Source organism: Melopsittacus undulatus, chromosome 10 (genome assembly GCF_012275295.1).
Source record: "Melopsittacus undulatus isolate bMelUnd1 chromosome 10, bMelUnd1.mat.Z, whole genome shotgun sequence".
NCBI classification, from domain to species: domain Eukaryota; kingdom Metazoa; phylum Chordata; class Aves; order Psittaciformes; family Psittaculidae; genus Melopsittacus; species Melopsittacus undulatus.
The window spans coordinates 34,691,540-34,716,786 of NC_047536.1; the positions used below are offsets into that span (position 1 = coordinate 34,691,540).

The 25,247-nt window shown below is 61.7% G+C and overlaps 2 protein-coding genes across 3 annotated transcripts; one reads left to right on the forward strand and one right to left on the reverse strand.

The window, feature by feature from the left end:
* Positions 1-166: 166 nt before the first annotated feature.
* Positions 167-7,693, reverse strand: LOC101871144 (bactericidal permeability-increasing protein). The gene is made up of 15 exons (XM_034066960.1): positions 7,569-7,693; positions 6,682-6,796; positions 6,102-6,230; positions 5,569-5,724; positions 5,089-5,152; positions 3,265-3,328; positions 2,973-3,064; positions 2,674-2,850; positions 2,505-2,564; positions 2,222-2,389; positions 1,802-1,869; positions 1,567-1,609; positions 1,187-1,250; positions 623-699; positions 167-385 (listed from the first exon to the last, which is right to left on the reverse strand). Exons 1-15 carry the CDS (start codon positions 7,681-7,683, stop codon positions 338-340), a joined length of 1,440 nt encoding a protein of 479 aa, XP_033922851.1. The 5' UTR covers positions 7,684-7,693; the 3' UTR covers positions 167-337.
* A 4,433-nt stretch (positions 7,694-12,126) lies between these two features.
* KIAA1755 (KIAA1755 ortholog) lies at positions 12,127-23,857 on the forward strand. Of its 2 annotated transcripts, XM_034067224.1 has the most exons (14): positions 12,127-12,175; positions 15,088-15,285; positions 15,684-16,908; positions 17,002-17,166; positions 17,689-17,812; positions 18,116-18,209; positions 18,633-18,719; positions 19,317-19,433; positions 19,787-19,885; positions 20,101-20,249; positions 21,022-21,160; positions 21,392-21,514; positions 22,189-22,380; positions 22,461-23,857. In XM_034067224.1, the coding sequence occupies exons 1-14, from the start codon at positions 12,173-12,175 to the stop codon at positions 23,412-23,414; spliced, it is 3,669 nt and encodes a 1,222-aa protein (XP_033923115.1). In that variant the 5' UTR covers positions 12,127-12,172; the 3' UTR covers positions 23,415-23,857. The 2 variants fall into 2 exon arrangements, with proteins under 2 accessions (XP_033923115.1, XP_033923116.1); XM_034067225.1 differs by lacking the exon at positions 21,392-21,514.
* The last annotated feature ends 1,390 nt before the right edge of the window (positions 23,858-25,247 follow it).

Below are 25,247 nucleotides of genomic sequence, written 5' to 3' on the forward strand. Positions count from 1 at the left end.
CTTTAGGGCTTCACCATGACCGCGGCCATGCAAACAGCCGGAACGGGGGTACCAGCTCCGACAGACACCGCTCCAGCACAGCCGCCTTTATTGCCCCCCGGGGGGGGAGTGGGGGGGGGGAAGGACGGGATAGGATAGGACCAGGGGTGGGATGGGAACAGGGGTGAGATGGGAACAGGGGTGGGATGGGACCAGGGACCCGGCGGGGGGATGCGGGGCTCGGCCCCGGGTGCTGCTCCCCAGTCCAGGACATGAGCTGATGTCTTCAGCCCCAGCAGCAGGACCCGGGGGCATGGAAGGGGTGAACGGGGCAGGGTTGGTGCTTGAGGTTCTTGCTCTATCTCCGGGGCTGGTACTGAACATCTGCTCCGAGCAGCAGGAGATTCTGGGAGGGAAGCAATAAAACCATGAGGCTGTGCCAGGCACTGGCACTTGTGTTCCTCAGCACAACCCCCCGCGGGGGGAGCGTGGTTCTGACAGCCCAGAGCCGAATCCTAGCCCTGGACGGGCGCTGGAGACGTTTCACAGCCATGGCTGGCACAGGGCCACGCAGGACAATGATGCGTGGTCCCTACTGCCCACCATGGGGCTGGCTCCACACCCCGAGTGCTCCCCCACTCACCTGATGAAACCCCACGAGGATGTTGGAGAGCTGTATCCGGTCTGGCAGCGGCAGAGGGAAGCCCTGCGCTAACCTCTCTGGAAAACACAACACATGGACATGCTGGGGTGGGAATGGGAGCAAGAGGGAGTATGGGCTGTGCAAAGCGGGCGCCTGCCTCCCCATAACCCCTTCTTCACCCATGGTGCTCCCAAGGCAGGCAGAGGAAACTCCTCCCAAGGTCCATATCCAGGCTGGGGATATCCAGTGCCACAATGTGCCATGCCCGGACACCAGCCCTGCTCTGGCCTGAGCTGCCGGGAAGTCACGAGAAGCAGCAAGTGGGGCAGAGGGGCTGGAGAGTATGAGGATGTGCATCGTGCTCGTGCCTTCCATTGCGTTCACTGCTGGGTGCACATCACAGCACCAAGAGGCTCACGACACCACTGCCTGCAGCCCAGGCACTTGTTGTGGGCTTTACCCATGGATCAGGCTTGGCAATGGGGATTTAACCGAGGAGCTGGACCTGCTTGGATGGAGCAACGTGCGTGGCTGCAGCACCCCAGCCCCACAGCAGGTCCTCACCGTTAAGACGTGGGAGCAGGATGTTGGAAGCCAGGACGTTCATTATGGACTGCAGCATTCGTACCTGGGGAGCAGGGAGAGGGAAAGGAGAAGAGCTGTAGGCTGCGGGAGAGCAGGTGATGGCACAGGAGGGTAATCAGGGAAAGGAAAGGGGATGAGGAGCTGGGATGGGCACACGCTTTGCCAGAGACCAGCGGCTTTGGCCACGCTGGCAGGGTAAGAAGTGTAGGGGTGAGGGAGGCAACAGCATCTGGGTTCTGCACCTTGGCTGCACCCCAGCTCCCAGTGTTGGGGGGCAGAGGGGAATGAGCCCTCTCCTTGCCCCCCAGCAGGCTCCTGCCTCCACGCTGGGGTTCTGCTCATGGTCAAGGATGGTTTACCTGGAAAGTGCCCACATCCGAATGCTTCAGAGAGAGCCTCAACCTGCACAGGGACAGCAGTGGTGCTGTGGCAGTGTCCCTGTGGAAGGGGCACTACCCACCCATTGGCTGCACATGGAACCTGCTCCCTCCAGCCCCAACCCATCCCCTCCACACCAGGTCCCCATTCTGGGATCTCCCCACCTCACCTCTGCCCCTGGAGCCCACAAGCCCCCCCGGCTGCTCCCCTCCGTACCTGCCCACCTTCAGGCTCCCAACTATGTGGCCAGACTTCACGTCGATGACAGCGGACACGTTGCCTGTCTGGGGAGAGAGCAGAGCTCTGGCAGTGCTCCCCCCACACCAGCACCCAGGGATGGTGCTGAGCAGCCAAAAGGCAGCAGGATGCTGCCCATCCAGGGTGCCTTTCCCACAGCATTAAACCTGGCTTGTGTCAGCTCGGGTGGCTTCTGCTGGGGACAGCCCCAGTACAGCAGGACTGGGCTGGTGTCAGGCAGCACCCGGCACCTCCCCAGCAGGAGCTTGCAGCAGTGGCTCAGCACAGCCCGAATCTTTGTCCCACTGAGATGCAGGGCAGAGCTCATGGGCACACAGCAGCAGCTGAAGCTGTGGGTGCTCCCTGAGCTGCCCCAACAGAGCCACAGTCACAGCTCACCAGGCTGAGGAGGAAGAGAGGAGCCAGGGTGGAGTTGGGGAGGATGGCGTAGGTCTGGATATCCACAACAGGCCTGAGCGAGAGCCCATCCGGTCTGATGGTGAGGAATGGGGCGGAAGGGGCAGACAGCCTGACCTTCATCTCCATGTGTGGGTACAGCTCCTCCAGCTGCAGAGGGGCAGGGAGAGGGTAAGGACAGCGGCACAAAGCCCCATCCCTGGGGGAGACCACCTTGCATGGAGCAAAACACAGGAGCTATGGGAAGGCAGAGCTGGGCACTCACCTGGGGAACGAAGGCTGAGAAGGTTGAGGTGTTCAAGTGGAACTCAACGTCCTTTGGGATCTGTAGCAGGAGAACAGTCATGCCAGGGCAATGGGGCACAGCCAAGCCCATGGTGAGCTCAGTGCCCATGGCCCCAGCAGGGACAGCCCCATCCCACTGCTCTGCTCACCATGGAGTTGGTGATGTCGAGGACCAGTGCCCCGGCTGCGTGGTAGGCGACACTGGCTGTGTTGAAGAAGTAGCTGGAGGCTCCAAAGTAAACCATGCGGTCGTGGTCCGGGGGCAAGGCCAGCGCCAGCGGAGGGAAGGGGATGGCAGAGCGGTGAGCCAGGGAGAAGAATTCACCCTGGTGAAGCAGAGAGCAGGGGTGGTGGGACTGGGGCTGGCACACAGCACCTGCAGCAGGCACCTAAACCCGGTCCCCACTGCGGGGGGGAAGGCATTGGCTCTCCCAGGGCAGCCTCTCACCTTCAGGTCCACATCCAGTGACTGTGCGGTAGCAGCTGGGGGTGCCACCAAGGAGTAATCGATCCCAGCCATGGCATCAATCTTGGCTGTGACTGTAAACCACAGAGCTCCATGTGTGCCTGCTTCTACTCAGAGCACAACCTCCCGTTTCCCTCCTCGGTGTCTCAGCCGCTGCTGCACTGAGGGATGCTCTGGTCCCCGGGTACAGCAGCTGAGTCCCCACCGGTAAGACCCTGTCCTCATGGCCGGGCCATGCCATGAGCTGCCCCTCGAGCCCCTGCAGCCCCAGTACCTGGCAGGGTCTGGGCGTAAGGCTGGAGCTCACTGCGCACAGACTTGGCCACGATCTCGCAGACCTATGGGAGGGAGAGGGCAAAGCTGGGCAGGGGCAGGGAGCTCAGCCCAGGGGGAACCACAGCCCCACTGCACTGCCCGGGGCTGCCTTCATCCCCTGCCCGGGGCTGCCTTCATCCCCTGCCCGGGGCTGCCTTCATCCCCTGCCTGGGGCTGCCTTCATCCCCTGCCAACGCTCATTGAATGAAGAGCACTGGGTGGTGGTTGTCTCTGTTCAGCAGGCAGCACGTTAATGCCGTGTCCATGGCACAGGCAGGGTTTGTACCTGAAACAGCTCCCCACGCACAGCCCAGCTCCATGGGGCCCTCAGAAGGCATCTCCCATGTGCCCTCACACTCTTCCTATGGCCCATGCTGGAATGGGTTGTGCTTGAGCAGCCAAGACTTGGCTGAAGCAGAGCAGCTGGAAGAGCTGACCCTGCCGCAGGGGCACTGATGGCACTGACAGAGCAGCGCTGTCCTGAGCTCCTACAGCCAGGACACAGACCCCTCTGCCGCTGTCATCCATGGCTGAAGCCTCAGCACTGCAGCAGGATTTAATTGCAGGCTAATTCACTGCAGGCCACAGTCCTGCAGCATGAGATAATGTGCACAAGGTCCCTTCCAGCGCTTCCACATAACGGCACAAACAGCACATCATCTGCCTGCCTGGGCATCCAGCCTGCAGTGCGGAGGGGTGCAGAGCTCCAGAGGAGCAGTGACCCCACTGACAGCAATGCAGCCGCTGGCTGTGCGGCAGCAGGGAGGAAGAGAAGGGACAGAGCCCTGAGCATGGAGTTATTGACATGTTGCTGCTCATCCCGGTGCCCAGACAGTATTCCTGTCTGTGCTGGATGCCCTATCACTGCCTGGGAGCAAAGAGCTCCTTTGGACACCCAAAGCCTTCCTTCCAGGAGGCAAAACAGCCGAAAAGGCCTTCAAGCTCTGGCTTTGCTCCTGCTGCCAGCCCATCTGCTGCTACAGGTCCCAGCGGCCTTGGGAATGCCAATGGATGGCATCAGGAATAGCGCCCAGGCAGGATGGGATCTGTTGTGGGAGCAGGATTTGCCTGTTCTCCAACTGCTTCCTTCCTGAGCAAGGGTCGCATCCAGGGAGGCTGTAACTGGTGCCAGTCAGCCTTGTAGTAATTACTGCTAACAGCTTGCTCCTTGTCTTGCTGCAGGACTCCCGCATGTAGGTCTCTGCACTGGTTCTGAGGCCTCCCCATTAAAACAAGATGGGAAGTGTCGGAAGTCCAGAATGAGACTTCCCCCCAGTGCTCCCCAAAGCAGGGTTTAAAGGACAGCTCTGACCAGGCTCCCTCTGCTACACTGGCCTTGGCCAAGGCATAAGATCCAATTAACTGACCACATGGCAAGAAGAGTCTTTGTTAATTAGGAGCCAATTGCTTTGGCAGCAGCTGCAGGGTTTGGATCCAGCCCCAGGCACACGATGCTGCAGGGGCTGCAGTCACAATCATAGAAGGGTTTGGGTTGGAAAGGACCTATAAGGATGATCTATCCAGTCCCAACCCCTGCCATGGGCAGGGACACCTCACACTAAACCATGTCACCCAAGGCCCTGTCCAACCTGGCCTTGAACACTGCCAGGGATGGAGTTAGTGGTGCCCATTCCTCTGGTTCTCACCAGATGGGCAGCATGCCTGTGGGCTCTGGCTCCAGTCACATCCCTGCATGTGCTCTGGTCCCTCTTACACATCAGCTACAAGCAGAGGCTAAAGACAACCTGAAAACCCGGAGCTCTGCCCTCCCTCCCTCACTTACCTTGCTTTCCAAGATCTTCCGGAACCTGGACTCAATAGCTTTATGGAACAGGTTGTAAAGCCACCTGCAGAGAAAACCAGAGAGAGTCCTGCTGTATGCAGCTCAGAGGCTGCTGCAGAAGTACTTGCCCAGGAAACAGGAACACTAATGATGCAGGACACTGGGAAACATCATCCCCCCACCAATGTGGCATCTGGCTTTGCCTCAGGGTTTCTATTTGCAAACAGACTTGCTTGCAAACCACCTGCACACACATGTAGTGACTGCCTTAAACCTCCCCTAACATGCAGCCACAGCAGGGTAAACTCAGGCCAGCTTTCAGTTCATGCAGCTGCACATGTGGATGAGGACAGTGGAAGAGGCTGGAGCAGACTGGTGCAGGCAGCCTGCAGGGCAGCTCCCAAGGCACCGCAGGTATTCCAGTATCCCAGTCCCGGCACCGGAGCCCGGCAGCCACATTCCCACAGTGCTGTCACGTACCCAAACTTGCCCGAGAAGTGCACGCGGATGCTGGAGATGCGGGTGCTGCAGGAGGAGGTGTCGATGGTGGGCTTCCCGAGGGCATCACTGCCCAGCCCCAGCTGGATCTTGATGTAGATGCTCTCCACCCTCAGGTCAAAGGAACCGTGGTCCCGGCTGCAGGGGCAGGATGAGAAAGGGACAGTTCTCAATGCTGGTGCATAGATAAGTGGCACCAACTTGTACCCACCCCTGTCCCTGCAGGCGCTCGGGAAAGTGCCCCCAGTGCAAGCAGGTAGGAGGGACCGTTCCCCACACCCCGCGTGCCACAAGAGGGGAGATGGCTTCACACTGTCTCCCCAGACACTTGGCAAGCAGGATAACCACTGCCTGGGCAGCTCTGCTGCCATTGGAGGGACCTGGCTCCTGTCAGGAACACAGCGGCTGCAGGACAGACTCTGCAGAGAGCAAAGCCAGAGCTGCCCGAGACACCAGGAGAAGGGAGAAGGAACCTGTCCAGAGCAGGGCAGGGAGCGGAGGAGCCAGGCACGCACATGAAGTACAGCTTCACCCGCCAGTTCCCGTCCAGCTCGGCGAAGGCATGGGAGATGGAGACCTGGAGGCCAACACCAGGGACCAGTGAGATCCGGGAGTAGGGCAGGTGGAAGCTGCGCAGGGACAGCCTAAACAGAAACCAGTGACAGGCACAAGGCACGTTAGAGGGGGGCTCATACCCGGGCACACGGCAGCATCCCAGCCTGGCAGGGGTGCACAACACAACGTGGTGCCCTTAGAGACATGGTCCCTGCAGCCACCCAAACAGCAGCTCACAACCCAAAGCAGCAGGAGCTGAGGGGTGCAATGGGCAGCAAAGAGCCTGGATCTCCGCAGGGGCTGAGCTCCTGCTCCCATGGGCAAAGTCACCTCCTCCCACCCGGCTTCAAGATCTGCCCATCATCCGCATTCCCCTTTCCCCCTTTGGATAGGGGTGAAGCAGGAGAGTCACTGCCAGCACCCCAGGGTGTGGAGGGGACAGGATGCTCCTCATAGCTGTGAGGTTCCCCATCCTCATCCCTCCTGCCCCTCGCAGAGGATGGGGTGAGGTTTGGTGCTGCAGGCACTGACAGAGCTCACCTGGAGATCTCGTACTGCACCTTCCCCACGTGCCAGACGCGGAAGTCACCAGAGATGTCCGGCAGCTTCAGCTGGGCCAGCTCCTTCTCCAGGACCGTGATCCCATGTTGATGTGCTGCAGGGGCAGAGGGAGAGCATCACCAGCACCACACTAACCATGGGAGCTGGGGCACGCACAGGGCACACAGCAAAAGGGTTAAAGGAAACATGCAGGCGATGCCCTGGCTGCTTTCCACCTCCCAGGCTTATCTGGGTGCACTGAGCCCTGTGAGCACATGGGCAGTGCTGCTGAAGCCCCAGAGGAAGGTGGTGGCCAGGCCCTGGAAGGGGAGAGAGGTCCCAGTCCTGGCTGGGTGCTGGTGAGGTGCAGGAGCACCACGCTGCTCCATGCCCAGCACAGGCAAGCAAAGCTGGATGGAGCACACGTCCCATGGAGCAGCACAGCATGAGCAGGAGCCGCATCCCTGCATCCGCCTGGGAAGGGGAATCACGTCCCCGCAGCCGCACAGCTGGGAATGCTGCCGGTAAATGAGCTGTTCCTCATGGAGTGTGTTTCAATCCATCAGAGCTCTCCGCTGGAGCCGGGCTCTGCCTGCATCAGTACCAGCAGCATGGGGCCCATCCATCTCTGTCAGTGCCCCCTGCAGCTCCCACCTCTGCAGCTCCCTCCTCCAGGGCTCAGGGCTCTGCTGCCCCAGCACCTGCCATGAGAGCAGCACCCTCTGCCCTGCTCCTGTCCCAACCAGGGGGCACCGGTGGGAAGCAAGGAGCACTGGTGCCTTTGGCACCTCCAGCCCAGGCTCCTGTCCTGCCCCAGGACCCTGCACCCAGCTCCATGCCTCAGCCCCAGCACACCTGCAAGGAGGGAACCGAGCAGCCAAACCCACCATAGTCCAAGCCTGCCTGGGTGATCCTCACCACAAAGCCGGGGTTGGCAGCCCTGGTGAATGCCAGGCACAAAGCCAGTGCCCCCCAAGCCACAGCCAGGCTCTGTGCTCCCATCCTGGCTGCCCTGCGGTGCCGCAGTGCCTGCTCTCCCTGCCAGCACTGCCTTTATACCCCTGCCAAAACGGGAACCACGGGCAAGGGAGGCGTCGGAGCCGCTGCCACAGCCAGTGCGGGACAGCCCCGGAGCCCCACAGCTTCCTGCTCGGCCACCGCCCGGCTCCTCTGCACTGCTGGCACCTGTGCCTATGGCACGGCATGATGTGGCACAGCATGGCATGATTTGGCATGGCACAGCATAGCACAACATGGCACAATATGGCACTGCACAGCACGATATGGCACAGCACAGCACACCAGCACCATGCCCAGTGCCTCTCCTTACAGGCAGGGAAACCAGGGAGGCAAGAGCTCGGTGTCCAGCTCTCCATGGGGTGCAGCCCTGCTGCGGGCAGGGTTCAGCTCTGCCAGCACCGCTGATGGGGCTCTGCTCTCGCTGCCTGCTCTGCCTTTGCCAAGCAAAGGCTGGAGCCACCCCTGAGCCTCCTCACTCCACACCATGGCGCTTGGGGCTGCCCTGGGCTCAAGCTGCTGCTGTCAGCACAGACCCACCCAAGGCACCGGTGTTACCAGAGCAGCACAGGGGCACAGCAAGGGCTAAAGGAAGCAAGTTATGGTTTCTCACCCCACATGGGCAGCCCCTAGAGTCCCCCCACACCCAGCAAGTCTGGGACAAGGCTGGGCACTGGGGGCAACCAAACCATCAGGGTGCCCAGCACAGGGCATCCATGTGCAGAGGAACACATCCAGCCCACCAGGATCACATCCCAACAGCAAAACCTGTGGGGCCCTGACATGTCACAGCTCTTGGGCTGGAGGCAAGGGCAGGAGCTGGGGGCACCCTTGGGGTCCCCAGCAGGGAGAGCCGGGCTGGCCGGACCTCGCATGGGCTGTGGGATGGAGCTGAGGAGTGAAGAAATGATTTAAGTGACTTTCATTTCCCATTGAGGGGGCAGCAGGACAGGCACAGGAAGCTGCTGATGCAGGCACATCTTGTGCTGCATCCAGGGAAGTTCTGGTTGCTGGAGGAAACATCCCTGAACCAAGCGCTTGTGAAACGCAGCTGTTGCTCAAGCCCTCCTGCCCATGGCACCACGTCTCAGTGGGGCTGGTTCAAAACAATATTAAGACATTTGGGATGAGCATTGAGGAACCAGAGGCTCTTCCATGAGGAGAAATGACATTTGATAGGAGTGGCACAGATGGAGCAAAACCAGAAAGTCTCCTTCTGGGTATGAGAGTTTTAAACTGAACCAAAAACCCCTTCAAAGAGCACAGACCCTGAGCAAAGGCTCCTGTGTTTGGGCAGGAACAGCCAAAGCCACATCTAAGGCTCACTGCACAGAACTGAGCATGAACTGGGCTGGGGGCTGCTGAGCTGGACATGCAGGAAAGGACCAGTGATGGGAGCAAGGGCAGGGAGCTGCAGGATGCTCCCCTTGTGTGCCACCACTGTCCCCATTCAGGCTGTCCCCTGCCTGGCTGCAGGTCAGGACCTTCTCTGCTATCCCCCATCCCTAAGTCAGGGCTCGCTCCAGCCCCTCACGCTCCTTGGCACGTGCAGGCAGTTCCTGATCCTGCCCACAGCTCTTTCCGCATCTCTGGTGTGATGCAATGGCTCAGACCATGCTGCTCCCTGTGCTGGGGCTCAGGGGGGCCGTGCTGTGGCTCTGCCCCATCCCCAGTGCAGGACCCCTGAACTGGGAGAGCCCCATTCTCACGTGAGCACCCGGCAAGGGCTGGCAATGGGTGCATTGGCGTTCGGAAGGAAATCACCCACATCCGCTTCCTGCAGTGGCTGTCCTGGGAATTCCCCATGGAGAGGGCAGTGGGTGCTGGTGGCATCACTGCGGCCGCAGGGCAGAGCTGTGGGGTTGGCAAACACCGCAGGGGAAAACCTGGGGACTGGGCAAGGAAAGGAGAGTGACTCTGGACTGGGAGGACACTGGAAAAGAGAAGTCCACAGCCAGAGGTAAAACCTCTCCCGTTCGCTCCCAGCCAGGACGAGCTCAGTGCCAGCCCCAGAACCGGGCCCTGCCCTGCGCTCTCTTTGTGGCTGTCCCCATAGCGCAGGGACTTCCCCAGAGCTCCGTGCGATCCCATCCCGGTCGGGATCGCTGCCAGCCCCGCGCTGCCGTCACCTGCGGCCCCTGCACCCTTTGATCCAGCAGCTCCACTGCTGTTTTCCCAGCTGCGGGATCACCGTGACCCGGTCCCGAGGGCTCTGAGCCAGAAGGGGGGTCACTGCTGACGCCAGCCCTGACCCCTGCATCGGGACCGGACAGATGAGGCTGCAGCCACCAGGTCCCAGCGCCAGGACCCATCCCCAGTGCCGGGCTCGGCACCCTGGGGTACCCCCGGTTCCAGCGCCGCAGCCGCTGTGTCTCATCTCCCCCCCCCGACCGCTGCCGTCGAGCCCAGACAGACGGGCTCCTCCCGTAGCCCGTGACCCGAGGTCTGCTCTGGGAGCCTCGTGGGAGACCAAAGGGGATGCAGGGACCGGGGGGGGGATCTGCAGCAAAGTAGAACTAAAAGTGCAGGAATGGTGACCTCGGGAGAGCCGGGGGGATGTGAATGGTGGCTCTGTGCCGGCGGAGGGGCAGGGCACGAGGCCGCGTGTAGTCTGTCCCTGCAGCTGCTCGGGACAAACAGGACATGGAGAAAGGGAGCACAAGAGGGTGAGCTCATGGGGTCAGGGCCCTGGAGGCTTTTGCTGGGGAGAGCTCAGGCTCCAGCAGACTGATCCCACCTCCAGTCTCTGCTGTGTCTGGGTGGCAGGAGGAGCTGCTTTGGGTGCTGCAGGGATGCAGAGCACGACCCAGCCACACTGGGTGCATTTGCAGGGTGCCTCAGTCAAGCACAGCCCATACAAGGCACCCCATGGTGCAGGCAGGGACCTGCTGCCATCAGGCACTCACACTCCAGGGTGGTGAGGTCCCTGGGGCTCAGGTTCACATCCTTCCCCTCCTACTCACCAGTGCTGCAGAGGGAGCCTACCTGCTGGTGCTGGACCTGGCCTGTCACACTGCCTTCCTCTGTCCACAGCCTCCTCACCCAGCCCCAGTGCCCAGCAGAGGGGCACAAGACAGAGCAAGTTCTTGGGCTCATTCCTCCAGTGGCCACACAAGTGAAAAAGGGCCCGTGCTCCTCTCAGGGAATATAAAGGCTGAAACAGAGTAAATTAATTAACACAATTAAAGGAGCAATTGGTCACTGGCAGGGAGGGAGGGGCTGGCCCCACTTTGCATTAAGGGGTCCCAGGCAGGCAGCTTGGATTTTGTTTGAGCCAAGGGGCTGTTCAGTGCCCATGGGGCCAGAGCTGCAGTCCCACTCCCATGGCTCCCACTGGCACAACCACCGGTCCCTGAGCACTCATGACCTGGGGGGCAAGCATAGGGTTCCATTGGCTCCCAGGGAAATGGGAAGCAATGGGACGGTGCTGGCGCCGTGCTCTGTCCGGCTGAGCCAGCAGCGCAGCTGGACCTCCTCCCGTCTCGCCGTGTTTGCACAGCTTGTCCTTTGGCTGCTTGCTGCTCCCTGGACAAACGTTCCCTATCCAGACTGCCCCAGCGGCCCATGCTGTGGCCATCCCACCCATCCCAGGTCCCATCCCTGGTCCCATCCCAGACCCAGTCATGACAGGGACAACGTCCAGCCCAAGCTGTGCGAGCAGCGGTGCTTTGCATTGGGATAGACCAAATCTGTGGCTTTGGCTCTTGCGCTGGTTGTTTTTGTACAACTTCTGGCTGCTAAATCCCACAGTTCTGCCTTCGAGTAGGTACTTTCCATCTCTGGAACAGCCCAAAAAGCCGTCAGAGCCACTTTTAATCTGCGGCGCTTTGGGCCAACTGCGAAACGCGAGCTGTGATTTGAGCACAGACCGGCCCGATGGTTCCCATCAGCACCGGCCTGTGTTTGTTTAACGAGAGGGACCCGCCGAGCCCTGCACGCCCACTTGTGTGCGCACACTCACACACGCAGCTCTGCTCTTCCCGGTGCTGGGAAGGATCCCGGGACCCGGAGCTGCCCCCCCCCGGTCCTACACATCCCCCCCATCCCCGATCAGACCGGGGGGACGGAACCGGAGCGGCTTCAGCCCTATCCCGCCCGGGGCCACCGGGGGGGGGGACCCGAGGAGGAGCCGGCTCCGAGGCTGTGCTCCTCGGTGCCCCCGCTCCCCCCGGGCCGGGGCAGCCCCTCCCCCGCTCCGCCCCGCGGCTCTCGCGCTTTCTGAGCCTTTTCTTTCTTTTTCTTTCTTCTTTTCCCTTCTTTTTCCCCCAGAAGGGGCGCGGCCGAAGCCGGAGCCGGGGCCGGGGGGGCCGGGGAGGGGGGACCGGGGGGGCCGGGGCTGCGCGTCCCCGCCCGCAGAGCGGGAGGAGCCGCCGGGGGAGCGGCGAGCGGCAGCACCGGGGCCGGGGGACACCGGGCGGGGGTCAGCGCTCGGCCCCGGCGAGGACCAGGGAGGGGGCGGCGGGTGCCACCCAACATGGTAATTGCTTCTCTTTTCCTATCCTTCCCCTTGCCCTGCCCCGCGAGCACCCACGGGACCCTGTGAGCACCCACGGGACCCTGTGAGCATCCACGGGCACCCACGGGCCGCATCGTGGGGCCATTGGGGCAGAGCACGTGCGGGTGGCATCCCGGGATGCTTGAACAGCTCTGGGAAGTTTGGCTGGGGAATGGGGTGCGAGAAGCAGGTGTTACCACATGAACAGAGCCCAGTGTGCAGGTACAGGATGCTCAGTGGGTCCCAGGGCTTGTTTGTCCCCATTGCTGTGGGCTCATGGGCGATGCTGTGCTGGGCTCGGGGGGGTCGGTAGCATTCACTGTCTGCATCTGCTCTGCCAAAGTTGCTGCCAGCGAGAGCTGTGGGAGAGCCAGAGGAATTGTTATTCAGAGCTGGTCTCAACACTCAAACTTCACTCCTTCCTGAGAGGAGGGAGAAGGGGGATGGAGCTGAGTCACCCCATGTATGAGTTAAGCAATTTTCCAGCACCAGAACACCAAAGCTTGGCTGGCCTTGTTGGTGTAAACTACTTTAAAAATATGGGTATTTGGGGAGAAATATCAATCTCTATTTAACAGCACTTTGGCTTATTAAAATGGAAATAGCTTTGCAAATGTAAATCTCCTTATGGTCCCTAATGCCTTTTGTTTCGGTTCCGTGCTCGCCCGCAGCTGGTGGAGGGACCTGGGCTGATGGTTGTTCTGGTTGGTCTGGATTTCCAGCGCTCCCTGGCAGGCCGGGACCTGGCATCTCCCACCATGGTTACCCCTCAAGCCTCCCCCTGTGATGCTTTGTGACACTCAGGGAACATTCCTACTCATTCCAGGCCAAACAGTTCCCAGCACAAGCCAGGCTGTGTCTGGAGCCTCCATCAGCCCTCCTGGCGCTGGCTCACGCAGTCCCTGCTGCTGGATGGAGTCCTGGGCAGTTTTGTTCCATGGACAGGGAAGCAGCTTTGTTGACTCAGTGGATCCATCCTCCGCATGCTGTGGGGTTCTGGTGATGGTTTGGGAGATCCTCGTTCCCCTGAGGGGGCTGTCCCTTCCTCAGGCACCCCAAGTTCACTGTACCCAAGGCAGGGGACCAGGGAGCTGGGATGCATGTGCTGAAGGCCAAGGTTTGAGGATCCCGTGTCACAAGAGATGATGGGAGTGCGTTGGGGCAGTTGGAAGTATGTGCCTTTGTCCCATCAGACCGTGGCTGAGCCAGGGCATGGCCGGGTTTGGGGCTGCCCATCACCTGTGGTGCAGCCTGCACTGAGCAGAGCTGTGGCAGCCCCGGTCTCAGGGGTCCTGGGTTTTCTGTCTGGTTTTGTTTGCTGTTTTATCAGTGCCACAGGAGTTTGCTTTCAAGGGAGCTGGTTCTGTGTGTGCTAGGGCTGTGTATGGATGATGCTGGGCAGGACAGGCAGGGCTGGCTCATCTCTTGGGGCAGCATTAGGAGCTGGATGGGTCGCTGCGGTTGGTGACCCTGCAGAGGCAGAGCTGGGCTTTACCCTGCAGTGGGGCTGTTCCAGAGCCAGGCCTCCAGTCCCTCCTGGGAGCTGTGCTAGGCAAGAGCAAGCATGAGACCAATGGTCCAACGGCCACCAGCCTGGCCATGGCCCTGAGAAGGGACTTGCTCTCCTCCTGCTCTCCCACCAGGCCCAAGGGCAGGAGATCCTGCATGGAGACAGAGAGAAAAAGTCAAGAAGAATTATCCAGAGCATGACTGCAAAGTGCTTTAGCTTAAGCGCATTAAAGCTAATTAAGCTGAGTTAAGCAAGGCCACTATCTCTGTATGGGCTCACAGGCCGAGGATTAGCTGCCTGAAATTAATGCTCACCTTTAGCTCATCCCACCTTCAGCTCATCCCACCTTCCCGCACCAGAGTGCAGGGATGACAGTGGCAGAGCTGGTGGCTCCTCAGTACTCAACAGGCAGAGGTACCCCATGCCATGCTCTGCAGGAGGAGGAGGATTGGTGTCCCACTGCAGAAGGGCAGATCCCCATGCAGCCATGCTGGGCCTGATGCTGCTCCTCTCCTGCTGCAGCTCCACTTCCAGCCCCGGCACAGCAGATTCGTTGTGTGTTGGAGCCTCCCCTGCAGAAACACTGGCCAAGGAGCTGGAGGAGCCTCTGTGTGTCCTGTGGCTCCTTTCAGCAGCCGTGTCTGCAGCCACCGGCACTGCCTGCAGCCACCGGCACTGCCTGCAGCCATGCTGGGGTTTAACGGAGCCGGCTGATGGCTCCTCCACACACTGGCTGCGCCAACCGGGTCTGCATGGCCAATGTCTCCTGCAGGGCTGCGAGAGCCAACTTGGAGCCCCCAGTTTACACATGGCACAAAGCAGTGTCCTCATCCTCATCCCAGTCTGGAAGCACAGGGAGGGCTGTGACCCAGCAGAGCGATTCCCAGAATAAGCCTGAAGGACTGATGTGGAGTTCAGTGAATTCACTGATGAGACTGAACCAAAACACCCAATCCATCTTCCCATGTTTGTCCTTCCTCCATCTGCTGCATTCCTGCAGCACGCTGCTAAGCCCGGCACATCCCCAAGCTCTGCTCTGCGTCTGGCTCAGCTTAACCCCTTGGCTGCTGCGGCTCCTCCGCCTCCGCATGGCTCCATTCCCAAGCTCCTTTCTCAGGCTCCTCAAACCACAGCCCAGCGCTGGGAACCAGACCCGGCCATGCTCCTGCCCCTGGGCTGTGCAGTGCTCGGGGTGCTCCACACCCGGATCATTCCCAGCTTCCAGAACAGGAAGGATTGGAGCCCCCGAGCTCAGCACGTTGCCGGTGTGGGCACAGAGGGACCCGGCCGAGGCGCAGCACACGGGATGGTGGGGACAGGCTCTGTGGGGTCAGTGTCCCATTGCAGGGCTGCTGTCCCCACCAGTGACACTTTCCTCCCGCAGGATGCCGGCTCCCTGGATGCAGCAGTGCAGGGCGCCCTCCAGGCCCTCTACCCACCCTTCGATGCCACGGCCCCCACGGTGCTGGGGCAGGTCTTCCGGCTGCTGGAGACCAGCTACCAGGGTGATGGGCTCTGCTGCCTGCTCCAGTTCCTCATCCCAGCCAAGCGCCTCTTCGAGCACGTCCGGCAGGCAGCCTGCGTAAGCCTGTGCCCTCCCTCTGCATCTCCCCTGCTGTCCCCATCCCCTCCTGCAAAGGGGCCATGATGCATCCAGCTCCCTGGGATGGCTCCAGCACTGAGCCTGGCACGTGCAGTTCCTGCAATAGGGGCAGACGGATGCTGGGGTCACCTTGTCTTGTCTCTGGAGAGGCTCCGGCAGAGGTTTCCCCTCTGTTAGCACATGGGGAGCACGCAGCACAGGGTGGGCTTGCAGGTCTGTGCTATGGCTCAGCCTAGGGATATCCCATTGGGTGATGGGGCTCATCAGTCCCATCATGGAACTGCAGAGCTGGGCAGTGAGAGTGCATGGGGCTGGCTGGGAGGCTCTGGAGCTGGTGGGGGCTCTCGCTCACATGCTGTGTTCTTCCTCCCTGCCAGGCTCCCTACTTTAACTGCATCTTTCTCCATGAAGGATGGCCCCTGTGTCTGCACGAGAAGGTGGTCGTGCACCTCGCACCCCTCAACCCGCTGCTGCTGCGCCCTGGAGACTTCTACCTGCAGGCAGAGCCGTGCGAGGAGCACTCGGCACGCATCGTCCTCAAGCACCTCTCCCAGGACCTGTGCACGGTGGAGGAGATGCTGGTCCCCGAGGCTGCCTATGGGCTGCTCTTCACCAACGAGTGGCTGGAGGAGATCAATGGCAACCGGGCTGGGGTCCCCCTGCAAACCTGCCTGGTGGCCACTGAGAATGGCATCGCTCCACTGCCATGGGGCAGCATTGCCACACCGGAGTTCATCGACAAGCCCAAGGCTGGAGCTGATGGGACGTCTGTGGACACCCAGCATGAGCCTGCTTCTGAAGCTGCAGCTGAGTCAGCAGCACCCAGCGTGCCCATGCCCCACAGCACGGCAGGCACCCCCGTGCCCTATAGCAATGTTGTGGGCACCATCCCGGGCTGCAAGGGCAGCTCTCGGAAGCCGAGCCAGGGAAAGTACCCGGGACTGATCAAGGTGGAGCAGGCCGGGCTGCGGAGGAAGCCGAGCGCGTTGGCCATGCCCAGCCTGTGCGAGATCATCAGCCAGAACCTGGAGGGGGAGTACGTGGACCTGCTGGAGTCCCCGCAGCAGATGGGGCTCCTGGGCAGGGCCCTGCCAATGGGCGCTGGGGACAAGGCTGAGCTCCCCTGTGTGAACGGGGGTCCCTGTGGGGCAGCACCGAGCTCAGAGCAGGGTCCCTGCACCCCATGCCTGGGGCAGGAGCTGAGCCGGGAGCCACACGGGCCACGGTGCCGCCACCGTGACTCCTACCTGGCTGCACTGCAGAACCCGGTGAGCTTCGGGGCCGGGCTGATGGCAGCTATCCTGGAGGAGCCCGATGGCCCCGGCCCCGAGCCACCCCCCTCTGCTCCCCATGAGACCCCTGCCCAGTGTGGGATGGGGGCCGGCAGCCCCACGCTCCTCAGCCCCCGCAGCCAGGCAGGGGTTCGGCAGAGCAGCCCCCGGCTGCCCCACGGCTCCGGACACAAGTTCTCCTTCCTGAAGGGGCCCCGGCTCGGGGCAGCCCCAGGGGATGAACGAGGCAGCAGCCAACAGGAAGGGGCCTGGAGGAAGGTGTCTGCCATCTACTCACCCAGGATGGGCAGAGCCAAGGCAGCCGGGAAAGGTACCATGTGAGCAGGGCTGTGGTGCCTGTGAGGGGCATTGCACTTCCCTGCCTTGCTGTGCGTCACCAGCTCTTCTCTGTCCCCATGGGCAGGTTTGGATGTGGCAGCCCCTGCCCCTGCAGAGGAACGACCCATGGAAAGCTCCGGCTGTAAGAATGGTCCCTCCATGCCCAGCACCAGCACCGTGGGCTGGGAGCCGCCGGCCTGGCAGGACCTACACGTGGGGCTGCTGCACTCAGGCATCGTGTGCCTGCCAGGTACCAGCAGCACCGTGACCCACGGATGTCGGGATGGGGCTCCAGAGGGAGAGCACTGAGCTGCTGGAGGGAGGTCCTGGGGCTCTGCTGGAGGCAGAGGGCCCAAGGGGGAAAACTCTTTCAGCTGGGCAAAAAGAATGAGAACCATAGAAACAAGCAGGCTGCTGGAGCAGCTGCCCCGTCCCCAGCTGCACTGAGCCCTCCCACACCATTCCTCACCAGTGAAGCCGCTCCGCTTGAGCTGCCAAGCACTAAACATTTGGCTTCTCCCCCTTCCCAAGAGCTGGAGGACGGTGACAAACCCGTGTTTTCCTCGGGAGGAGCAGCCCTGGCAGCTCTGCCCTGGCACTTCCAGGGCTGGTTCCTGCCAAGAGCCCTCCAGAGGGCTGGGGTGCGGGGGGTGCTGCTGACCCCATGAGCACAGATAGGGCAGAGCTCCCTCCTGCAGCCATCGGCAGCCTCAGCCCCCCAGGCTGGAGCCCACAGCGGCTCCCGGGGGGTCACACACCCCTTTCCCCACAGGCAGCAAGGACAGGCAGGGCAGGGCCCTGCTCCAGGTGACCACCAGCGGCAGCGCCTGGGGAGCCTCATGGTGCTCGGCTGCTGAGCTGGGGACGCTCATCCTCTACCTCTGCTCCATTGCCAGGTAAGGGCTGGGGGAGCTGCCATGGACCCCCCGGCTGCTCCCGGCTCAGGGCCCCAGGCAGTCCCTGGCCAAGCAGGGGTGGATGCCCAGCATGTGGCATGTCCACACAGCCCCTCCTGCAGCCACCCTTGGGGACCCAATACCATCAGGTCTGGCCCTGCCTTTGGCTCAGGCATCCCACAGGGAAAAGGCCATTGCCTGCAGCTGCCAGTTCCTGCCTGCCCAGAGCCATGGGACCAGCCTGAGAGTGTGTCCTACCCGAGGACTTCATGTTCTGCCTCCTGCTTTGTCTCCCCTTGCCAGGCAAGACGTGAAGGACACTGGGCTGACCATCGTGGTGGATGCCAGGAAGCAGCCGCCTGCTCCTGTCCTGTTCTCTGCCCTCCGCTCTGTCCAGGTGCTCCATGCTCTGCACACCCATGCACAGATGTGGGGGGTCCGTGTCTGGGAGCCAGTGCTGCTGGGGGGCCCTGCTCTGTCTTGGGGCTGTGGGTCCTCCCTGCCAGGGCATCCTTTGCCTCTGTGTGCTCAGGGCTTGGCTGCAGCCTGCCCAGTGAATCCCACACCAGCCCCACTGCTCCCTGTGTGCAGAAGCATCACTGGTGCAAGCAAAAGGCTTTGCTCACAAGGTTCCTTTTGTGGGTCCTTTCTGCCAGGGAGCTGGTGGCTGGGACAGGGTTATGGCCTGAGCGACTCATGTCCATTCCCCACACCAGCGAGCTCAGGAGCCTTTTCCTTTGTAACTGACTCACCAGCATCAAGTGGCTTGGGCAGCTGCAATGTGGGGTTTGTCATTTGAGGTGGTGACTCTTCCCTGCAGAGCATCTCACCAGGCTGCATCCACACTGTGCTGCTGCTGGCCGACAAGGAGCTGGGCACACACCGTGAGAAGCTGCCTGGGGTGCAGGTGAGCCTGACCCTGCCCCCTCCTCATGTCCCTGTGTTGTCTCCTGTGGGAAGAGCAGAGTGAGGATCCTGCCACAGGGCATCCTCTGTCCGTTTACCTGGAGCCCCAGTTCCCGGGTGGGGGATCCCAAGCAGAGCAGCACCACAATGGGGCTTGTGCCTCCATGGGGTTCACTGGGTTGCAGCAGGCAAAAGCTGCCCCAGGGCAGCCAGTGCCTTCCCTGTTACCTCCAGGGGCTGGACACAGGCACAGGGATAACAGATCTATACTTGGCAGGGTTTATTATTCTTTCAGTGCTGCTCGGGTTGGTTAATGTAATGTGCAATAGTACTGAGTGTGATCACCCAGGTATGGTGTCCTGGCAGGTTACTGCGGTCCCGGTGGTCCCCTGTGCATGCAAACACACTGGAGAGGCCGGGGGATGCTCTGAGCAGAGCTGTCACATGTGGAGCTCCCAGGGCCAACCCGCTGGTTACCAGGAGGGGCTGTGCCCCTGCTCCAGGCTGTGCCCCTGCTCCAGGCTGTGCCCCTGCTCCAGGCTGTCCTGAGGGTCTCCCTGTGTCGGTCCCACAGTGCTCACCAGCCCCATGCCCGCAGGTGGAGTCGCTGCCATCGCTGAAGGCTCTGGGCCGCTTCGTCGACAGCTCCCAGCTGACACCGGAGCTGGACGGTGCCTTCCCCTACAGCCACGGCGAGTGGGTGCAGTTCTTCCAGGTGTCTGTTTCCACGCCATGAGCCACGGCCTCACCTCCCTGCAGTGCTCCTTGTCCTCACCGTTCCTCCCCACTCCTCACCCCCGACACTGCTTCCATGTCTCACATCCCTGGAAGAGCAATGGGAAAGCCCAGGAGAGGGGAAGGAAAAGAACAGCTCTGAGTGCAGGAGGGCAGCCCCCTCCTTCCTGCTCCTGCCTGCAACTACCCATCCACCTCTACACTCCCTTCCTCCTCAGATTTAACCCAGTGCCCCACAGCATTCCCTGCTCTGGCCTGGCACTGCTCCTTCTCCTCCTCGCAGGCAGGCTGCCCCCTGCCCGTCCCACTGACCTGCTGTGTGTCCACCCACAGAAGCTGCATCCCTTCATGGCCAGCCTCCGGCGGGCATCGGAGCTGCTGCGGAGCTGCATCCAGGAGCTGCGGAGCGGCAACGCACTGGTGGTGACACAGGTAAAGGAGGGGACGCAGGTAACGGTGGGATGCAGCACTGCAGGTTGTAGTGCACATCTCTAGTCCAACACAGCCACATTTCACCCTGGTTGCTCGAAACTCGGTTCAGCTGTTCCCTTACTAGCCATGGGGATGTCCCTGTCCCTTTGCTGGTCCCTGCCTGGGATGGGACCTGCTGTACCCCAGCTGAGAGCGTGTCCAACCTTCCCTTGCAGGATGCAGGCGCCTGCATCGTGAGGCACCGGGAGCTGATGCGGAGGGTGCTGAGCGATGCGCCGCTGGTGTGGGTGCAGCGCGAGGGGGGTTCCGTGCTGGCCAGGCTGCGCAGGGAGGCCGCTCGGCTCCGCACCTCGGCCCACGTCAGGTAGGATGGGATGGATAACCCAGGGGAGAGCGGCCGGCACCGGGGACCCCGGCGGCCTCCCGGCTGCAGAGCCACGGCCACAGGGAGCCCCGTGTCCCCATCGCGCCCGTGTCCCTCCTGCCCTGCAGGCTCGGGTCTGGGACCGCCCTTTGAGGGGTCTCCCGGCCCCCGGCTGCGGAACGTGCCCGGGTCCTGGTTCCCTGCCCCGGGGCCGCTCACCGGGGCCGGCAGCGGGGCCGGCTGCTCTGCGGCAGAGCCGCTAGATGGGGCCGGTGCGTGCCGGCAGCAGTAACCCCATGCTCCCTTCTGCTCCTTTCTGCTCCCTCCTGCTCCTTTCTGCTCCCTCCTGCTCCCTTCCGCTCCCGTCTCTCACCACCCGGCACCGACAGCCGGCGCTTTCCCATCCCATGTTCCCCAACCTTCACCTTGCTCCATGGGATGCGGAGATGCCAGGGCACGTGAAAGGCCGTGGTGCTGGTGGGTGTGCAGGGCTGGAGATGCTGCCCAGCACAGGGCTGGGACTGTCCTCATGTCCTCGGTGGGCTCCAGGGATGTGGGTAGCAGAAGATCCGTGGTTGGCTCCCAACCCAGGCACCTGCCGGCATCTCTCCATCTGCACATGCTGGGTCATTGCACATCTGATCCCGGCTTTCCGCATGGCCACATGCCCACTCCCAGGAGCTGCCCCATCCACAGTCCTGCCCACCGAGAGCTGCCACAGCTCACCCAGCAGCACCCAGCAGTGATGGCCCCACTCATTCCCCACCACCAGGACCAGCATGGAGTCGGCCGAGGCCCTGTACAACCAGCTGGAGGAAGCGCTTCATGACCTGGTGTTCCAGTCCAACAGCTCCCTGGAGCGCCTGGAGTTCCTCCGGAAGGTGCGGGAGCTGGAGGCTGAGTTCAGCAAGGTGAGCTGGGCATCCCTGCGCTCCTGCTCTGGGTGCTGCGGGATGCATCATCCTCTGGGGTGTTCCCACAGCTGAGCACTTCGGGCATGGTTCCCTGGGGTTTGCTGGTGAAGGAAGCCCAGAGAACAACAGGGATTGCCTGAGCTTTGATTTCCATTAGGGGCCGCTGGGGTGGGATGCTCCGGCCGGGAAGGAAGGGGAGGTGCTGCCTGACTCTGCTCTCTCTTGCAGCTGGGGCTGTGGCTGGATGGGGAGGCAGCAGCGCGGCTGCAGGAGATGGGTGCTGAGGAGTGGAGCCCCGAGAGCTTCCTGGGGTCTGACGAGCAGTTCAACCAGTTCCTCGCCCAGGCAACAGTATGTTGGAGAGGGCTCTTCAGTAACACGTGTCCCTGGGGCAGCTCCAGGCCCTGCCTGGTGCTGGGCAGACACTTAAATCACCGAATCACAATCATTTGAATGTCGTTACAAAGCTTGATAGGATGAGCCCAAACCCTCAGCTGTGGCCATCCAGGCTGTGCCCAGGCTGGCCGGGTGAAGGTCAAGCTGCAGTCTTCAGGCCCCACTTTGCCAGGGTCTTTGGGCAGCCTTGTTCCAGTAAGAGGGCAGCTGTGTGGCTCCTTGGTGTGCTTGGCACTGTCCCCAGCCCCTGCCATGCTCTGTTCTTCACAGCCCCCTTCGTCTCGCAGAGCCTGGATATCCATCAGACAGCTGATACTGTGGTGACAGGCATTTGTTCATCCCAGAGGCCACTGGCTGCATGCACCACAGGGAGGACAGGGCTATGCACATGGTGCATTCGGGGGCGAGCAGAGCTCAGGCTCAAGGACAGAGCTCAGAGCTCCGCTCAGGACAGAGCAGAGCTTTGGAGAACCTGGTTCTTTTTGCTTATTCTCACTTACCAGAAACATTCGCAATGCATCCCTGGTACTGACACCAAATGATCTTCATCATATCCTGCTCGCCCATCCCACCGTGAGGTCAGCGCCATTCCCAAACACGGAGCTTGCTCTTTCCTCCTGTCCCCGCAGGCTCAGTACCGACACGGGCTGGTGCTGTGTCAGGAGGCAGCTGAGGTCCAGGACGCAGCATTCCCAGAAGCATCCCTGTTCCAGGCGGCCGCGGCCCTTTTCCGGACCAAGCTGACCAGCTTCCATAGGCAGGTGGAGCGGCGCCAGGCGGAGCGGGAGCTGCTGCGGGACCTCGGATGCTTCTCCAGCAAGGTGGGAGCTGGGGCTCTGCTCCGCTGGGAGCCGGTGCCGTGGCACAGCCCTGGAATGGGCACACTTCCCTTGTGTTGCAGATGGCAGGGCTGAAGCTGGGCTGCAGGCAGTGCCTGGTGCGGGGGCAGCGCGAGGAGGGTCGGGCACTGCAGGGGCTGCAGAGCTCCTTCCAGAAGCTCCTGGTGGAGTTTGCCCTGGAGAAGCTGCAGGAGATGAAGGCTCAGGTGCGCAGGATGCGGAGCAGCCCAGGGCTGGCAGCCTGGACCGAGGCACGGCACCGGTACCAGGAGACACGGCAGGTCCTGGAGGAGATGCTGGCAGAGCTGCAGGAGGCCTGGGGAGCTCAGGCCGAGGGGCTCGGAGACTCCTTCAGCCGCCCCGGTTCGGGGTCTGCTGCCCATTGTGAGGGAGCTGCAGGCACCAGCCCTGAGCCGGTGGTGCCAGGGGAGCAACCAGAGCCCAGTGCCGGGACAGGACAGCCCCACACCAGCAGCGTTCCCAGCCCCTCACTGGGTGCAGAGCCGAGCTCCCCACAGCCCCACGGCCATCAGGGGCCAGGGGGTGACCCTGCCTGTCCCCACTGTGCCTCTGCCAACACCTCCGTCCCCAAACCCGAGAGCGGAGCCTGCCCAGGGGCTGCAGGACAGCTCATCCCCAACAGCCTCCACAGACATCCCCTCACCCTGCCGGCCCGGGTGCGTCCTCCAGGCACTGACCCTCCGTGCCCCACCACTGTGCCCCATGGGCTGTGCCCCACCGCTGTGCCCCATGGGCTGTGCCCCACCGCTGTGCCCCATGGGGCTGTCACACCAGCCCATCGCCGGGCAGAATACTTCCAGGTCTCCAGCCAGAGCAGCTTCTCCTCTGAAGACTCCGATTCACAGCACTCCACCGAGGATGCCCCAGCACCAAGCCTGGCCTTGCCCTGGGACCTGCACAGCCCCAGACCACGGTGCCCCCCTGAAAAGCCCTCCCAGATCGTTTACCTGGAGAACCCTCACACTGAGAGTTCAGCTAAAGCGAATGCCAAGTAAACCCAGTCCCAGTTGGGGCTGTTTCTGCCCCGTGGTTGAGGTATCGATCACCAACTGGATGGGACATCCCATGCTTGGAGTTGGGGTCTGCTGCTGTTCCAGCATCCTGCGGTTTCCTGTACTTTTTCCCTCACCCACCATGTGCAGCACTGCCCAAGAGGTCTGTTAATAACCTACTAGATGTGTAGTAACCCTCACCTGAAGTGCACTTATCCCTGCAAGCAGTTCCTGGGACAGCGGTTCCCAGCAGGCAGGAGCCAGGCTTGGAGCATCCATGGGGAGCACAGATGTGGGCTGGGGTGCACTGACCCCACCATGCTCTGCCGGGCAGTTTGCCTGTCCCTGCACCACTGCTGCGGCCCCAGCCGGGTGACAGCAACAGGCATTTTGTACTTGTGCTCTCGTTAACATGGGACTAACGATATTAATGCTAATAAACCTGAAGAGAAGCACCCGGTGTGGTCCTTGTGTCCTGCCGAGAGCCAGGCACCGGCTCCTGGCACTGCCCCAGCGCCAGCAGCAGCCAGTGCCATGGCAAAGCCTCCCGGTGCTGCCGCATGGCTCTGCCTGCAGCCTGGCTCTGCTGCCAGCATCCTGCTCACGCTGCTGCTGGCTCATCCAGGCCCTGCCAGGCTGCTCCCGTGGGCACAATGAGTCCCTGTCCCTTTTATGAGGGTTAAATGCCTCCATCTCCTGTTCTCGCTCCCATCCTACCCCTCCCCTGTACATGGCAAGGGTGGTGTCGCCTGCCCAGCCTCCCTGGGAACACGTTGTCCCAAAGCCTCTGGGGATCTAGCTGAGCTGGGAGCAACTTCATGGATCCCTCACCATCCAAACCAGCCCCAGGTCCTCAGGGATCCCAGACCCCCAGCACCCCACATGTTTGGGCTGGGATGAGGACAGGCTGTGCAGCCCAGGGCATGGCACCACCGCTCCCCAGCAGCACATCATGAGCTCATCGAGGGACACTGGAGAGGAAGCAGCATCTCCTGTAAAGGCCACTGCAGAAAAACACTCTCCTCCTCCCAGCCACAGCACGGTCATGGCTCATGGCCCTGTGTGATGCTGCTCCTCGGCAAGGGGCACTTGCCCATCCCAGTGTTCATGAGCATCATTCATACCCCCCTCAGCCTTGTTTGTGCCAAACCTCTGGGCCAAGCCCTGCTGAGCTCCCCGTGGAGGCTGAGGTCCCAGCACCCCAGAGCCTGTGCTCCTGCCCAGGTCATTAGCACAGTACTAATGAAGGCTGATCTCAGCTGCTCCCCAGGCTGGGACCTCCTGCCCCTCACTTCTCCCACTACTCACTCTCTGCTCTTTGCTCCTTACAGTTGTTTTAAACTCCACCAGCACAAGCCCCATTTCCCTGGCAGCACTTCCATCACTGCTTGACTGCAATCCCAATGGCTGAGTCCCGTGCCATCCACCTGAGCATCGCTGCTCCCCATCCCCACTCCATCCATCTGCATGTCCCTGCTCCCATCCCCACACACACTGGTGAAATCCGTGCCCATCTGGATGGCATCCAGCTCACTGCAAGCGCCAAGAGTCTGTTCTACCTCCAAAAGCATTTCAATCCCAGTTCCCTCACCCTGTTTCTGCTCTGCCAGCAGCTGATGTGCTCTCATCCCAGCACACTCACCTCTGCAGGCACTGGAGCAGCAGCACACCTCCAGATTCCTCTTTGGACACCAACTCTTTTCTGGCATTTCACAACAACTCTTGGCTTTGGAAGGCCTTGTTAGGGGCTGAGCTCAGCCCCTGTGACCAGCACAGCTCACACATCCCAGCCGGGGCCTGTGCCGGGCTGGACACATCATCCATGTTAACTCATGT

Coding starts and splice junctions, on each gene's coding strand:
- LOC101871144 (XM_034066960.1), bottom strand. CDS start 7,683: ATGGGAGCACAGAGCCTGGCTGTGGCTTGGGGGGCACTGGCTTTGTGC. Junction 5,725..6,101: donor CGGGTGAAGCTGTACTTCAT/GTGCGTGCCTGG, acceptor CTGCCCCTGCAG/CCGGGACCACGGTTCCTTTG. Junction 1,870..2,221: donor CTCTCTTCCTCCTCAGCCTG/GTGAGCTGTGAC, acceptor CTCTCTCCCCAG/ACAGGCAACGTGTCCGCTGT.
- KIAA1755 (XM_034067224.1), top strand. Junction 19,886..20,100: donor ACGCACTGGTGGTGACACAG/GTAAAGGAGGGG, acceptor CTTCCCTTGCAG/GATGCAGGCGCCTGCATCGT. Junction 21,515..22,188: donor AGTTCCTCGCCCAGGCAACA/GTATGTTGGAGA, acceptor CTGTCCCCGCAG/GCTCAGTACCGACACGGGCT.